Below are 17783 nucleotides of genomic sequence, written 5' to 3' on the forward strand. Positions count from 1 at the left end.
ACCCCCTCTACCATGTCATATTTGGTGACACTTTCAAACACCCCCACCCTATATAAGAATGTCATGTATTATTTGAATGGCCCCTATATGGTTTTGCTACATTTTTAAATATAGCAACAACAACAACAAAATAATTGTAAGTAAATGTAAGCCCTTTAGTGTCTTAAAATGCCTAAGCCTTAAACGTTAGTCTCTAAAAAAGTAACATTCACTGTTTGGTTTTGTTGCCCTGTATGTCTTAATAAAAAAAGAATTAGTAATACTAACTACTTTCTTTATACAAATAGTTATAAAATATTTGCCTTAAGTTTTTGCCTAAGTTTTGCATAACTCATGCATAACTTTAACTTTACGCAAATGCTGCGAAAAAATTGTGAATACCAAATAGTTACGCAAAAAATGTTTTGCGTAAGTTTTCTGTAACTTTTGCTCAGCTACGCAAGAGTAACGCAAAAGTTGTAAACCCGCACCCAGATTCCAGTTACATATTTAAAATCTGGCCCGTTGCCAGCTTTTTATTTTTGTGTAATAATTTAACTTTAAATAACGACATGGAGCAAAATCCAAACATTTATATATTCATGTTTATCCAAAGCTTTTCAAAAGTATTGTGATAATCGGAATCTGTTAACAATAAACCACTAAAATGTTAACTTTCCTTTTATGCGATTAGAGTGCGAGCGATGAATTTATAACATTTATATATAACATTTATATATGCGATTAGAGTGCGAGCGATTAGAGTGCGATTAGAGTGCGATTAGAATGCGATTAGAGTGCGAGCGATGAGTTTATAACAGTTATAAATAGGTACATTTTTATAACATTTTAAACTAAATTTAAGTTTATTAACAAATCTCTAATGTCAAGTGATAATCTCTAAGTGTTTAAAAACTATGATCATATAGATTTTGAAAAACCTCCCCAATAATTTAGGGAATTTAAAATATTATTTTTAATCAAGTTTTAAGTTCGTCTGGCAATTAAATTCTGTTCCTCATTTAAAAGTTCGGAGCGAAAGTTAATTTAACTCTTTTTGTAATTTTTTATTTTTCTAAATTTGCCGTTACAAATTATTTTTTCTTTCGTAAAATATTCAAATAGCGGGGACAAGAAGAAGACAAAAATAGTTTTATTGCCAATCCCCTAAATATCCGTACATAATAAAGTTATTAAAAACTTGTCATTAAAAATTGATGATCACGTGTTTTTCTTAAGTTTGAGTTTAATAAGTTTAATTTAGTAAAAATACAATTACAGTTTTGTATTTTTTGGAAATATATCTAAAAAATTAATATATATGTAGCTGAAATACCTAATTCTCCTGTTTTAGCATGTTATTTTAGAAAAATATAAATCTTTTTCTAAAATAATATATTAAAACCGAAGAAATATTTTATTTTTTTAACGTATAAAAATAATATTTTATTTTTTTAACATATAAATCAAATGGTTTAATAAAATGTTATCCATAAAAATATTAATTAAACAAAATACAAGATTTAACTTTAAATTGATTTAAATACAAGTATTGCATGGTATTATACACGTCAAAAGCGATGTAAAAAGGTTTTATAATTTGAAAATGCGGCGATTCCTTTTATCACCAAATCGATTAGAATTACTTAATTAACAGCATCTTTAACTAATAGTATTTTTAATAGTTACGTACAAATGAGGTCTTTATATGTGTTTTTAAAAACCATAATAAACTAATTTTTCAACCCTGATTTTATGGTAACGAGTAATATAATGCTATCTACTTGCGTAAAATCTGAGATGTAATATTATTATAATTATGAAAAACTAATGATTTTGGTTAATAAATGTATTTTTGGTAAATAAAACATTCTTAAGAGCCAAACTTAAGTATGTTCTTGTTTATATCACGTTAGAATGTTTAGAAAAATGTTGAAACAACCACCTTATTCGGTTTGGGTGTAAACTTTGTATAACCATAATCTTTAATTTTAGATTTTAAAACCTGTCGACTTAAATTTAGAGTAAGAAAATAAAAAATAAATGTTATTAATTTGTCGCCCTTACATTTGGGGTAAATGTTTTATGGTATGTTTTTCTCAGGCTCTAATCACCACAAGTTTTATTTCTTAATCTACGTATAAATGATTGCTTAGCTTCAGCTCGGGTTATAGGTATATTACAGAGTGGCGTAGCAAAGCATATTTTGTCATTAGACATATGTGGCCGAGGTGCCCAATTTTTGTTTTTCTGGAACAATAACTTTTCTAAAAAAAAAAAAAAACTCTTTAAATATATCTTAGGGCTCCTAAACCTTGCGGCTCTAGGTTCAGTTGTTTGTGGAACCGTAAGTTTTGCTTATACTGGTCTTGCGGTAGCTAGGCCACTGATACTTCAAGCAAATAAAGATACTTACGTGAAAAGTTCTAGATTTTTCATGCCCATATAAAAGTACCGTAATTGTTCAAACCAAGACTTTTAGAGTCAAAGGATATTCTTGAGCAGGTGGACTTTTTTCGTATCAAAGTGGCAAAAATCTTTACAAAAAGAAAGCGTTCTCTTAAAATGTTCGGGGCTCCTTAATCTTCAGAGCATGGTGTTATGGTCCTCATAATTCAGGACAGGTTTAAACTTTCTCCCCTAAGTTTTTAAATAATAAAAACATTTGCGCAAAAAACTTGTAAAAAAGAACTAAAAGTTATGCCAATTATTTTCCTTTCAAATAAACTACCGCTTTTGAGTCTCCATAGGTATATGCTATAGGTAAATGTAAATTACAGTTGGAGGAACTTTTATATTATGTAATGTAATTTTAAAAAGTAATTTAATAAGTAAACAGCTTTTTCATCTGATTTATTTTTACATGCATAAGTAAATTACTTTAATCTAATCTTACTGTAATCTTCTTTTACATAACTTACTTTTGAAATTAAAAAAACTTATATTATAAAGTAAAAGTCGTTTCAAAAAAATTAATTACTTATACGGAAATGTTAATTTACATAAAACGTTTAAAATTAGTTACGTAATTTACTTTTGGATAAAAATTAACTTAATAAATGCAAGTAAAAGAGCCATCCATATTACAGATAGTTAGTACCCATATTATGTTTACGTTATAACGGCAATAGTAATATTGACAATAGCTGAACAAATTTACACCAAAAATACTACCGAAACTCGAATAAAGCATTTAATTGCAGAAGTTGGTTTTCAAAGCACGAGTCAAATCCAAATGATAGCAAGCTAACATTTGATTATCTAAACAAAAGTAACGATATTTTTACATTTGCAAAAATAATTTTAAAAATTTATTAAAAAATGATTTAATCAGCTTGGCAACCTTTGCGATTTAGAGGAAACTGGAGCATTAAAGTAAAATGATAAATTTCATTAGTTGCTTATACTTTCGAGAAAGGATAACAAAAAACTGAGTTTAAGTAGCAACTAATATAAAGTTGTTAAAAATGCTACACATGCATTCACAAAGACACGCTTTAAATTTTGCAACCGGTAATATCATCAAAATTATTTAAAGTCCTGATGAAAGGTTTGGAAACCATGTAAAGTTTAGAAACTTGTCAAAAGAAAGAAATACTGAACATAATACTACCCACGAAAAAAAATGAAAACAATTCAAATTCAATAAATAAATTTAGTTTAAGAAGTTGAAGAGTAAAAGTTTTTGAATCGCTTTAAAAAAAAAGTTACTAAATACTTATAAAAGTATCTATCATAGTTGTAATGGACTCATGGATCAAAGTTCCTTATATAAAATCATGAGCATGTTTTCTTGTTTATCACCAAATAGTCTTTATAATACCAACTTTCTCTTCATTAAATATTAGAGGTGATTGGAATTGTAAAGATAAAACTACTTTTACAATTAGACAACATTGATTTGTTGAACATGTGTACTTATCTTAGGTATTAAAGTGTTGTCACAAAAATTTCTAATTAAAAACTTTTATGATTTCATAGAGACACCCTGTAAAACTTTCCAGAAAACTTTTTATTTTTTTAAAGATTTTTGTATTACCTAATAAAGATTAAACTCATTGTCATTTCGTTTAATCTTCTTTGCGTCATCTAATTCATTTATTTTGTCTATTATTATTATTATTTAAACCGTTCTTGATACAAACGTCTTACAAACGTCTCTCAAATTATAAAGAAAAGATTAAATAATTACAAACTTGGTTTATTTAAAATACAACCTTAAGTTTAATGCAAAAATCCGTTTAGTAGAAGTTATATACTATCTAAATATAAAGACAAAAAATATACAACTTACTTATTTTATATACTTTTTATTATTTTGCGATTTTAATGATTTCATAGAAATACTCTATAGAACTTTTATACTTTTTTAAAGATTTTTTTATTATTTAATACAAAAGTTTAAAAAAAATAAAAAAATTTCTGCTGAGTGTCTCTTTGAAATCATTTAAATTGCTAAATAATAAATAATATATAAATATTAAATAATACGCTTTATTATTTTAGCATACTTTTTGTCTATATAGTTTGGCAGTTTATAACTTCCGCTAATCGCATTTTTGCATAAAATTCAAGGTAGTATTTTAAATAAAACAAGTTTGTAATTATTTAATTTTTTCTTTATAATTTGAGAGACCATTGTAAGGTTTAAAAAATAATAATAAAAAAAGACAAAATAAATGAATTAGTTAGAAGGAAGATTGAACGAAATGACAATAAGCTTAATGAGATTTGATCAGTGGGATACGAGTGACAAGAAATAGTATTGTAACAAAAATATTATTTTCAAAACCAGTCTTGCCTATGTATAATATAAGCTTCCTTGTATTAATAAAGATACAATACCGGGGAAATATATTCCCACGGTTTTTCTTCTTTTTTTAATGTTGCAAAGTTATGATTCAATTTTCATACCGTACTTAACATTTTAAATTACATTTTTACTATTGCATTTTACATCACGTTTTTTATTCTAGTTTACTGTATATTTTTACCAACTTTAGCTGAGCAGGGGTCGATGTTTTAAACTTTTTACCGTCGTAAAATGTTACCGGCGGTAAATTTACCGGCATTAAAAACTTTTGTCAACCTTATAAAATATTTTCAAAAATTATCGCCTATAAACTTCCCACAGCCAAAACGTTTATTCTCGAAAAATGTTCCGGAGGAGGGACCTAAGGAAGTTTTTTGTTAACGATCCTAAGATATGAATATTTAGTTGTAGAAACCTGTGGTTTTGGCTGTATTTGACAAACTTTTTTGTTTTGAGAATTATGGATATGGAAAATATGTTTCTGAAATTAAAATTAGGGCACAGATATCTATAACATATGATGCAGAAAAGTTTTACAACATTTGTTTGAAAAATATTTTACGACACTAAATTTGCGGCTGTAAAAATTCTTAGAGAAAAGTTTCCGCCGGTAGCATTTTACGCCGCTAAAACGTTTTATAACATCGACCGAAGAACGTGTTTTGTTTAAAAAACTTTATTTTGATGAATTGCAAGCGTTTAGATTAATTGAAAAGGGCTAGGTTGGAAGAACAAAAATAACCAGAAAGTTTACAAACTAAAATATATCATTTTTAACTTTTTAGCTAAAACAATTTCGAAAAAATACATGTACTCTCTGAATATTATGATTTTAATTCACCCGAATTTTTTTTAGAATAGCGAGTTGTTTCCACATTTTTGAACATTTTAAATTTGTCTCTACTTTGTTGAACAACTAATAGTATCTTAATTGTTTTCTTCATTGTCAATAGAATGCACAAAATCTGACTGTAAACTTTGGTTAAACTGTCTATTTCATAGACAGGTTTAAATAAAGTTTACAAATTTTTCATACTAAAGTTTAACAGAATAAAAACAATTTTTATTTGTAAATCAGTCAACTAGAAAAAAGTTAGATTTTCAAACAATACAAAGAATAAACAATAGGACATGCACATACGTTGCGGAGAATGACATATCAAAATTTGTATCTAGACATGTGAATGAGTGTAAGTTCTATTTATTCTTTATAATTGCCTTTTAAAAAAAATAAATTTAAAAGTGCATGTTTGATAAATTGAGCAGTTTCTTTGATATATTTTTCTAAATATGTTATATTAACTGCAACTTTATAGGAATTTGTTCCATTTGTTCCATTCCAATATGCTTCAACTCTTTGAACATTAGATTCTCAGTAGTTTCACCAGTGTGAAACTATTTTCAAGAATATTTGAAGTAAAGCTTGCGAAAATGTCTCCGATATGCAAACTGGATTGATGAAATAGAATGCTTCGATGGAGAAGCGAAATGGATTGAACAGAAACCTGTGTTGTGCATATTATAAAGCCGATGTAGTTCTGAGAACAAAATGTTTGTCAAAAAAATATTCTGATATCATTTCGTCTTGGAAAGCATATTAAATCAAAGTTTTTGGGAAATTGTTTTTGTGTAACAGATAAATTTAAAAATTCAAAATGACAAAAATATTATAATTATTATTATTATTTTTTTTTTCAAAAACTAAAGTTTAATTACTTTATAAACTTGTTTTTTAATATTTACCATATAATAATTATAATGCCTTAATGATGTTTAAAAAGTTTTATACGTTTTTTTAAACGGTTAAAATACGTCCACTGGGTTATAACCAACTAGCAGTAGTCATTCATCAAGTATGACACATGGGCTCCAGTTTTAATTACCAGATTCAAAACTATATTGGCTACTGGTAATTGCTTGTCACATTTTGTCTAGCTACTGTATCATACCCGAACCGTTTAATAAGACTGAAAATTTGCTCAATAGATAGCATGTCATGATGTATTTTTTTCATAAGCTGTTATGATGCTGTAATTCTTTTTTAAGATTTCAAAATCTCTGTTGCAAGGATGATATAACTAACCTCTAACAAAATAAAGCTGCTCAACCTTTTTAAACATTTTAAATTCAGCAAGTACTAACTGTAAGCACGCCAAATCATGGACTTTATTCTGTCCCCAATAGTTGTCTAAATGCAAGTGTAGCTATGTGTACTTTTTAGGCACAAAAACATTTCTTAGATAGTCTAACAACACGTGGTACATGCCATCTGGTTTTTTGCAAGCTATACCATGGTGGTAAAGATAAAGATCTAACTTTATGCTTTTTACATTGTGCCTACAGAGAACGTTTACTGAGAGCTGAATTTTTTTTTTCTTGAATAGATACTCTTGGTATCTAAATGTTTTACATAAAGTCAAAACGTATGGCTAGAATGTGTTTGTGGTCCCCGTTTGCCTTATCTTCTACACGACCTTTGATATAAAATATTTTGCTCGAAGTTTGTGAGGGTTGAGAAGTTAAGTCAAGGTAGCCTCCATAAAAAAACAGATTTCACCTTTGTTATTTTTCCTTTTTTTTTTACACGAGAAAAAAGTTGGGTAGAGCGGGGCTAATTGAGCACAAGGACAAGTTGAGCAATTTTTGTTTATATCATATTTTTAAAATAAAAAGTTGAGCAATTAAAATATCTCATAAACTACGCACCACATGACAAAACATCTAATTGATGAAAGTTAGCGAAATAGAATGTTAGAATGAATATTAACACAATGCGCAACAAAATATATTGTTGAAAAGCAGTTTAGTAAGATACATGGGCATTATTTCTAATTTTGACCAAAAAAGTTTTGCTGTTATTTGCTTAGATGCTTATAAATTTATTATCTGTTATCACTTAAGTATTGATATTTTAACAATTTATCGGACTTTTGATTAAAACTGCCCATTTATTCATAAGTCTTACTGCTCCCTTCAAAACCTAACTAATGTGTCACCTATTTTAGCAGGGGTAAGTTGAGCAGCTTTGAAAAACATAAATAAAACTGAACTTTCAAACACAAAGAAACAACTTTAATAAAAAAAAAAAAAAATTAAAAAAACATTTATATATATTTTTAAAATTAGTAATTTTTAAATCGGGCTTCAAAGTTTAAGATAATTCACAGTCGGCCAGAATTCACTTTTACTGGACAAAACTAATAGCTTATCATATAAAAAATAATTTTGTGAATTTGTGCACATTTTTGCACTGTTTACCAATTTGAGAATTGTGGTTTCATTGGTGACATTTATTTTAATTTTGGGTTGCTATGGATACCTAAAATGCTTAGCAACCACATATTTTATCAGCTTTAACAAATATAAACTGGAAAAAGTAATAACTTTATTGAATTATTTCCATAATTACTACACTTCGTACTTATATAATTCAGTAGTGGTACTATGGATTTTTAATTTGGCTGATGTTGACACCTATAATGCTTGGAAAAAGTTCATTTAGCATAGTTACTAGCTTAAGTAACTTTTCTTAATGTATCAATGATATAAACTAGACTAATATTAAGTGGGAGTCTGATTAAAAAATATTTTATGCATTTAAAAAATTTAACACATTCTCTATTACTAATTTTACGTATTTTTACGCGGTTCCAGGGCTCTATTTTATATTTCATGAAACTAAAATATAATCCATATAAAAAGGAACCTAAAGCTTAAACCTTTTTGTGCATATAATAATATAAATTACTTTGATATATTCTGATAATTGGAAAACAAATTTAGCTTCTTTTTTCTTTACCATCTTGACGCAGACTTAAACCTGATGCAAACAATAGTTCTTAAGATGAATATGATGCAGCTAATAGCGTCAATCTTCTTTTCTTTGTTTTACTACTTAAACTATCAAAGTTCACCTGGGGTCTGCCAGATACTACAGTTGGATAAGAGCAGAGTTTTTTTGATCAATGGAAGAAGTTAGTAGAATTTTCTTATAACCAATTACAAATTGAACTGTTCATGTAGTAGCTACTGTTTGTTATTCTCTTCAAAACAAATATTATTTTTTGCATGTATACCTTTGTTAAAGATGCTTTATGAAATTAGACAGGTTATCATTTGCCGTTAAGTTTATGCCATTTACAGCTGCATCCAAAATATTAGGATTAGCTAAGTTCAAGTTTTTTTTGTATTATAAATGAATAAAAACTTTTCGTGTTTTAACTATATAAAAGTTCAAATTTTATTTACAAAATCATATAAATATTTATAAAATCTTATAAATAAAATGTATAAATATTAAAACATGTTTGTAACTCTAATCTAGTCTCGCTGAGACTTGCTTATTACATAATCATTTAGAATAAAATACATTTAAAGTTTTCGCCACATAAAATCGCATATATCATTTAACTTGTAAAAACCATTATTAGAGATCAGGCGGACATCCACAGATTATAAGCTAAATTTATATTGATAATATACATATTGAACAATGTATTTCAAGTCTCAAATTACTGGACCGCTTTGGACCACAAAAGTATTTGACTATATTAGTGAAATTATAACTACAAAAAGTACTTCAAATACTCCGCCTTTTGAAATCATTTATTCGACATAACTTACGCGTAAGATAGCGTTGTAATAGCTCATTTGAAAGATAATACTTGATTTTATTAAATTATGCAATAAAAAAGAGGTTTTAAAATTTATTCCATGCTTATTAATAACACAAAAAATATTGTCAAGTAAAAAAAAAAATTGGAAAATTTTTAAAAAAAAAAAGTTTTTTATTCTACAGCGTAGAAGCATACGGCATAATAATTATACAAAAATATATACATTTATAAAAGCTTAATGGCTAAGCTATGCAATGATATAAAATAATTTATTTTTGTAAAAATATTTTTTTTTACTTTCGTCCACCATCCGGCACTGTGTAATTATATAAAATCACATTTTTATATTTTATGACGCTTTCTTACTAATTAATTTTTCTCTTCTCATATTTACGTCATTAAAGTTTAAATAATAAAAAGATTAAAAATTAAACACATGCTTACGTTAGTGAAAGTTTTATTGAAGATTCACTTAAGTTTTGTACCATGCTTACTCAACGTACCCCGCTGGGGCTGGTTGAGCAGCTCCGCAAACTTTAGGCATTATATTTTTAAATAAATCACAAAGTATACTCTTGTCTTAACAAATTTTTAGCAGATTAAATTATCTTTCAAATAGTAAATAAATTATGTAAATCTGATCCACGGTTCATGAGATCTGTTAGATTTAGTAAAAATTGCTCAACTGGCCCCGCTCTACCCTACATTCATTCAAATACGCCGTTTCTATTGGTATCCTATTAATAGTAGTAATGGCAGAAATTTTTTTGCAACATTACACAGAAAAAACATAATTACAAAAAAAATTTGTAACACAACTATTTTTTTTTTTTTTTTTTTTTTTTTTTTTAATTTCACTTTTATTTCGCTGTTTAAACAATATTACAATTTTTCATATAAAATAAATAACATCGTTTCATATAAAATAAATAACATCAACATAAAAAACCTTTATAAAAAAACGTTTTTAATCTTTTTAATTTATAATATAATATATTATAAATTAAAAAGATTAAAAACGTTTTTATATAAAGGTTTTTTATGTTTACGATGTTATTTATTTTATATGAAAAATTGTAATATTGTTTAATCAGCGAAATAAAATATATATATTATATATATACTAATATATTATTATAAATATATATATTATATATATACTGTTTTAATCAGTCAGGGACTCAAAGAAGGTAAGGATGATGCGTTTATCATCACAATCTTTTCATAGAGCCCCGTTAGTCACTATTGAAATAAAAATAAAAAAACACTTTAGTTTTTAAATAAAAATAAAAAATTTAATAAAATTAAAACACATAAGAAGAAAAAAAAATAAAAAATAAATAAAAAGAAACAATACAAAAAAATCTGAAAACAAATACTGTAAACTATTTAAGATAAAAAGTTTTAAACTACATATGAAAACTAAAATCGCATGTTTTGTTTAATAAATCTGAATTAAACGCTATTTGTTATTGTTCCCAAAAAAATATCTTAAAATATATAATAAGATAATTTCTTATCGACTAGTTTGGCGAATAACTTGTTCAAGAAAAACAAAAAATAAATAAGTCAATTTTTGAACTTCTTCTAATAGATAAAAATGCATGAGTTTTTGAAGTGTGAGCCAAAATATATACGACCCAAATACCCACTTTACATCTACATCACAAATTTACTCAACTATTTGTTAAAAAAAAAAACATCTTTTTTTAAGAAGTACGTCTTGTTATTTTACGAATAATATTGTAGTAGTATTATATTCCGTTATGGTATTTTTAAAAATGAATTGTTTTTCTATTACTTTTATATATTTTCATTACATCATATATCAAGTTTATTAGGCATGTCTGAAGCTACCGTTGACGTTCCTGAAATTGCGCCAGTGTCAAAGATACAAATAAAGCCTAATTTTGGATTTCTTTATACTCCTCCTGGAATTCTGATGGCAGTAAATATAGTAAGTGAAAAATTGTGACAAATTTATAAATATTATTTATCAGCAAACTAATAGTAAAACAGTGTAGAATAAAATAGAAAATATAGTATATTAAAAAAGTTCTATTTGCAAATTTTATTCAAATATGTCGTAGATTTCTCTAGATTTTTCTGAATAAAATGATATCTTTATATGAATCTTTATAAAATTTAAAAAATAAATTGTTAAATTTTCGACCTTATTATATATATACTTTTCCTTTTTTGAAAAATGGGCGAAAACATTTTAAAAGAGAAATTGATTGTTAGTGAACTTGAAACGTATTCTTCGAACTCAAAACGTATCCTTAGTTTTATTGAACTTGAAACGTATCCTTAGATTACGTCTTTTTAGGAAAGTCAAATTTTTTTAAACAGAATATTTTTTTCAAACTTGAGCTTAACTTTTTTTGGTATTTTAACTAAGATTTAAAAACAGATATAGGGTAGATTAGGGTAATATGAGTACCTTAAACAAAAATTGGAATATTTTCAAAAATAATTAGGCTGGATCCAAACTTTTGCGAATAAACAATATTTAGGGATCACTTCTCATGATCCACTAAGATATTTGGGCACCCGAAATTTTTTCTTAAAAACAAAGAGGTTTTAAAAAAGTCACAAAAATGCTCAAATTACCCAGACCACTTGGTAATATGAGCACTTTAAATTAGCTCACAAAAAAACATAAATTTCATAAAAAAATACCAACCTGACAATTAAAACTAATTTTTGGAATATAATGATTCGTTATTAGCAAAACTTATCATTAAAAGATCAAATTTTAAACCACTTTTTATTGAAACGATACTACTATGTTTTCCGCAAGAAAAAAAAAAAATTAGTTCGTTGTTTTTTCAATTTTATCAACTCAAACCTTTGAACAATAAAAATTCAATTTTTTTGAATTTAAATTACAGAAAAATATTTAGTATTGTTAAAATATTAAAAATTTTTACTATATTTTATTTTTATTTAAAAAACCAATTAAAACCACTGATTTTTTAGGACTTTAAACTACCCAGTAGGCACAGCGACGTGACAAAAACGTAAATTTCACGTTATTTTGGCACGTGACATTTAGGTGACTTTTTGGTCCCCATGAAATGATCAATTCACGTGTTTTATGGACGTGTTTTTCACGTTACTTTTGGCACGTGATATTTAGGTGACTTTTTGGTCCCCATGAACTGTCTAAAAGACGTGCTTTTTACGTTAATTATGGCACGTAATATTTAAGCAATAACTATGCTTTATAAAAACGAAGTGTTTAGATTCGTGTAAAGAAAAAAACTCATCGTCGAGGAAATATTTAATACGTATTAAATTACATGGTTTTATTAGTCAGTATATTAGTTCTTGACATAAACATTTTGAATTTGTAATAAAAGCTGCACTTTTGTTAAAATATCCTCCTTATATCCAATAAGTAATAAGTATAAAGTCATAGATCTGCAACTTACTAAGAGCACGCTTCGATCCACAAAGAGCACACTTCAAACTTAATCTAACGAATCAGTCGATATATTCTCCCATAAAAGCACGCTTCAAACATAATCTAACGAATCAGTCGATAATTTCTCCTATAAGAGTACGCATCAAACTTTATCTAATGAATCAGGTTTAGCTGAAAAGAAACGAATAAAATCTTAAATAATAATATGATTATTTAATAATTATCCTAAATCACAAACTTTTAAAACAAATCTTACTTGGTAAGTTGCCAACCATTTTAACAACAAGATTTTCTAGTCGTTTTCTTTTATCTAAATCATTAAATAATTTTAAGAAAACAATACTACATACAATGTAGAAAAATAAAAAAAGTCATTTGCCTTCTAATTTTATACTCTTATTGCTAAAAAATAAATAAGGATTTAATAAAAAAAGACATAACAAAAAAGTCGACAGATAAATAAAAAAAAGAAGTACAAAATAATAAATACAAGTCTAAAAAAATAATGTTTATCTATATATATTTATATCTAATATCTGTCTATAGATAAATATATATCTATATATAAAGTTAATAACTGATGTGATAATATGTGATAACATCTGATTAAATAATTTGTTTTCTTTGTTTTCCATCTTCTTATATTTGCACTTGTTTCTGCATTAACTTGTTCATACATTAACTCACTAGATGCAAAGGTGACAGCCCACGAAGTTGCTTTAAATGAGTAACCTACAAAGTTTTGAACATTAAATGTAATTTTAGAATGCACACAGAAAAATTATAACAATTTTTAAAAATGTAATAGTTACCAAATAACCACACAACATTATAGTGGGGATTTTATATCATGATTTTCCTACCCATGGTGAGATTTTCATCTTGAGGCTCTTTTTACTGTGGAAACATTCACCACGGCTAAGGAGCCTCATCTACCCCTAATTATAGATAATATATTAAGTATAAAACTAAAAGTATGTATAATAAAGTGTTGTCAAATTAGGTCACGAATAAATACCAAGTGCTGAAAATTCAACTCAGAATCGAGTTGCATTCTCCAACATGATATAAACTAAATTAAATTCTTGCTACAGGGTGCGATCACAACAAAAGACAAAGAGAGGTAAAAGTGAATTTTCTCAAACTTTAAAAGTTAAAAGGTTATTGTGTCTTACTACAGAATGATATTCCTAGGCAATAACATAACAATACCATTGGATCTTCCTAGTCAATAATATTTTATACAGAACTTATCATTTGTCATGTAGTTTAATAAATTTAATATTAAATAAGTTATAATAACTTATTTATTATTGAATTAATTATATCGACAAACTTGACAGTCTAAACTATTCTATAATAGGGTAGAAAAAAAAAGTATACCTTGTATTAGGGTTTGATAATTTGCATGTTGCAATATGAGAATTATCTGCCATAACGTTACACGATTTTGAACTAAGCTTTGTAATATATTTATTAAACCTAAATTGATAAAACTTAGATTTAAAATAATATAATATGTTTGGATAAAATATTATATATGTGACATTTTATTTTTGTCAAAAATGCATTGCGATGTTATAAGATATCTTATACCCTGATACTTTTTTTATTATTATAAAACTACAATGCAAAATAATTATATTATTATAAAAGTATAATAAAAAGTAATTACAATAATGAATATATAAACTACATATTTCATATAATCATTATATTTAAAAACTGTTTGCGGAAAACATCCTAAAAAAATTCAGAATATTTTCCCCCTAATTTTTCCCTTATTTTTGCATTCAGCCAAGTTGATGACAATAATATATACTTTAACTTGCATGTATGGAAAACTTTTCGGATAATTGGAAAAAGATAAATTTCAGAAAAATATCCGGTATTCCAGGAATATCCCACAAAGAATAATCCCTGAAAGTAAATTATAAAAAAATAGTAAATAAAATAAAGAATATCTTTCCAAGTTTCTAATCATAGGTTTTTATTGAGAATAAAAAAAGTTCCAAAATACACAATATTTTGGCAACGTAACTTCCATGCTTCAGTCAAGTAAAATTGTAACCTGGACGAGGTCACCTAAAATATACATGATTGAAACGTGAAGAAGGAAACTGGGTAAGAGCATGCATCAAACTTTATCTAATGAATAAGTCGATACTTTCTCCAATAATAGCTAGCATCACCAAATTTAGCTAAAAAGAAACAAATAAAAACTTAAATAATAATATGATTATTAAATAATTATCTTAAATCACATATTTTTAACACAAGTCTTACATGGTGAGTCGCCAACTGTTTTGGCAACAAGATTTTCTGGTGTTGCTATTTCTTTGATCTAAATCATGAAACAATTTTTAAAAAAGCAATGCTATATTTGAGAGAAACTTGCTTTACATATTGGAAGGTTGTCAACATTGAAAGGTTAGTATAATGCAGTTTCAAATACAATAGCATCATAATCATCTTTTTATGGGGAAAACATTGAACAAATCCGCGTTAATAACCTGTTTTATATTGTACATAATAACAATAGTGATAAAAGTCATATAACATATACAAAAATAAAATCATAAATACAATTCAAATATATATATTATTCATATAATATTTAAATAATATAAAAAAATGAAATAAATAAGTATTAACCTTTTTTAACAAGTAAAGCACAAGATCAAGATGTCATATATTACAAAAAGATAAAGTATATAATAATAATATATACATATATCAATAATAAATAACATAACACATTTGTTTATTGATATTATCTTGGATAAATTCTTTAACCTTGTTGATAAAAACCAAATAATAGAAGAAAATCTATTTTTGGTTTTTATCTAATCGACTCTTGAGCAATAATGTATGCAGAAGTTCCACAGACATTATTATTGCTCAAGAATCAAGAATAAGTTCTGCTAGAACTTATAATTTGTCCATGTAGCTTACTTAATTTGATATTAAATTCGTTATAACATAACTTATTTTGAACTAAATTAAGTAAGCAAAATGGACAAATTCGCCAGTCTAAAATATTATATTATAAAGTAGAAAAAAAGCACACCTTGTAATTGAGTTTAATCTTATTTGTGTGGCAAATAGGGATGCTTGGTACTAATTTATTTAACTTAATTTGATGTAATTTGGATATTAGATATTACAACTTAAAATATATAGGACTATTTAGTTCTGTTTTAAATGCATTGCGTTATAAGATATTATATAGACCAATTTTTTTTTTTAATTATGATTAAACTACAATAAAAATTAATTATATCATCATAACAGTAAAATAATTATAACTAATATAATGAATACAAAAACTATACTATAAAAAAATAAATAATATAAAAAATATTATTTCATATTTCTTATCACAGGTTTTTATTAAGAAGAAAAAAAGTTCCGTTAGACGCGTTATTTTGGCACGTAACTTTCACGTTACTTTTACGTAAAATAGTAACCTGGACGAAGTCACCTAAAATACACGTGATTGAAACGTGAATGAAACGTTGCATGCCTACTGGGTAGGTAATTTCAATAAGAATCACTGGGTAATTTGAGCATGCTCATATTACACAAAAATAACATCTTTAAACAAAGTTAAAAATAAATAATTCTGTGCATTGTTTTTCAAGCCAAAAAGGATTGGATTTTTAGCGAACATATTTTTCTTTATGAAAAAATTAATTTCATTATTTTAGCACCTAAATTTCGCGCCACAGACTTATTCATGCGTGATGATATTATTTTAAAAACGCAAAAAGTTTAACACCGTTTTAATTAGATGATACCCGCTAATTACTGCATATAGATTTACGCTAATTGCACTGATTCCTGTTATCACCACATAAAGTCAATTCAAAAAATACATGGCAACTTTAACTTCACTGCTTACATCTAAGAAATGTTTATGTATGCTCATATTACCAAGGTGCTCATGTTACCCTAATCTACCCTACTATTGGATAAAACGATTCACACAAATCGTCAATTTGGTAAATAGTGCTTTTAATAATAAATAATGTCTAAACTGACCAATGAATCTCTATAAATTCTATTTTTAAAATTTAACCAAATACTATCAAATCTATTCTAATATAAATGATGCCACATAAAAAATTGCCTGCAAAGAAAAATAACTATAACAAAAAGCTAAAACAAAAAGTAAGCTACGCTTATAGTAGCCGATTTACATAGCACTCATTAAAACATTATTCAGCATACCAGTAGCAACAATTTATAAGGGTGACCACATCATGGGCAAAACATTTAAAAGCAGATTGCTGCAGAAACCGAAACTTTGGTAGATAAGCTTATCTAATTATCCTATAAGCGTTTTAATAGAACGTGCAATGACGCCATTACACTAGTTACCGAATATTTAAAACACCAATCTTATATTTTCCAACGATACACCAAAGAGAGAGATTGGTGAAAGTTTTTATCCACCAATTTATCAACTCAACTTGTGCAGTAGCTCACTAACGTACGTAGTCGCCAATAAAAAAAGAATCCAGTTAATTAGTTTAACTATTAATTTAATTATTGGTTTAATTATTAAAGTATGTTAAAATATATAATAATTAGTTTAATTAAATAAATTATGTTAAAATATATAACTAGTTTATTTATTAATTTAAGAAATTTAATTAAATTAATAAAGGTATTTAGTTAAGTGAATCTAATTATGTTTATTGAACATAGGTATTCATATTTTGGTTGTAGATGGACACTTGACACTAGGGTTGTGTCTTTCTGCGTCAAAAACAATATCTCATTAATTTGCTTATCAGCTCATACTTTACCACTTTTGCACCCACTAAATAATGCTCAGGGGTGAAAACAGTTTTTGCTATAAATATTTGCTAGGAAAACTATAGTGTTGTGCCTTTATATAAGAGAAAGTAACTTGTGCCAAAAAAATGTGTAAAAATAA

General features: G+C 26.3%; 1 protein-coding gene and 1 long non-coding RNA gene across 3 annotated transcripts in view; one reads left to right on the forward strand and one right to left on the reverse strand.

The window, feature by feature from the left end:
* Positions 1-17783, forward strand: part of LOC100197857 (MARVEL domain-containing protein 1) — a 46201-nt gene that overhangs the window by 14811 nt on the left and 13607 nt on the right. Inside the window, exon 2 of one of the 2 annotated variants that reach the window (XM_065819083.1) lies at positions 11242-11365. In XM_065819083.1, the coding sequence (XP_065675155.1) occupies positions 11252-11365 (114 nt within the window). In that variant the 5' untranslated portion in view covers positions 11242-11251. The remainder of the gene's footprint in view (positions 1-11241; positions 11366-17783) is intronic. The other variant, XM_065819084.1, reaches the window with a different exon arrangement.
* Positions 13434-15019, reverse strand: LOC136092203 (uncharacterized). Its single transcript, XR_010644267.1, has 3 exons — positions 14910-15019; positions 14222-14320; positions 13434-13570 (listed from the first exon to the last, which is right to left on the reverse strand). It is a non-coding gene; the product is annotated as an uncharacterized LOC136092203 (long non-coding RNA).

Source organism: Hydra vulgaris, chromosome 15 (genome assembly GCF_038396675.1).
Source record: "Hydra vulgaris chromosome 15, alternate assembly HydraT2T_AEP".
Classification (NCBI taxonomy): Eukaryota; Metazoa; Cnidaria; class Hydrozoa; order Anthoathecata; family Hydridae; genus Hydra; species Hydra vulgaris.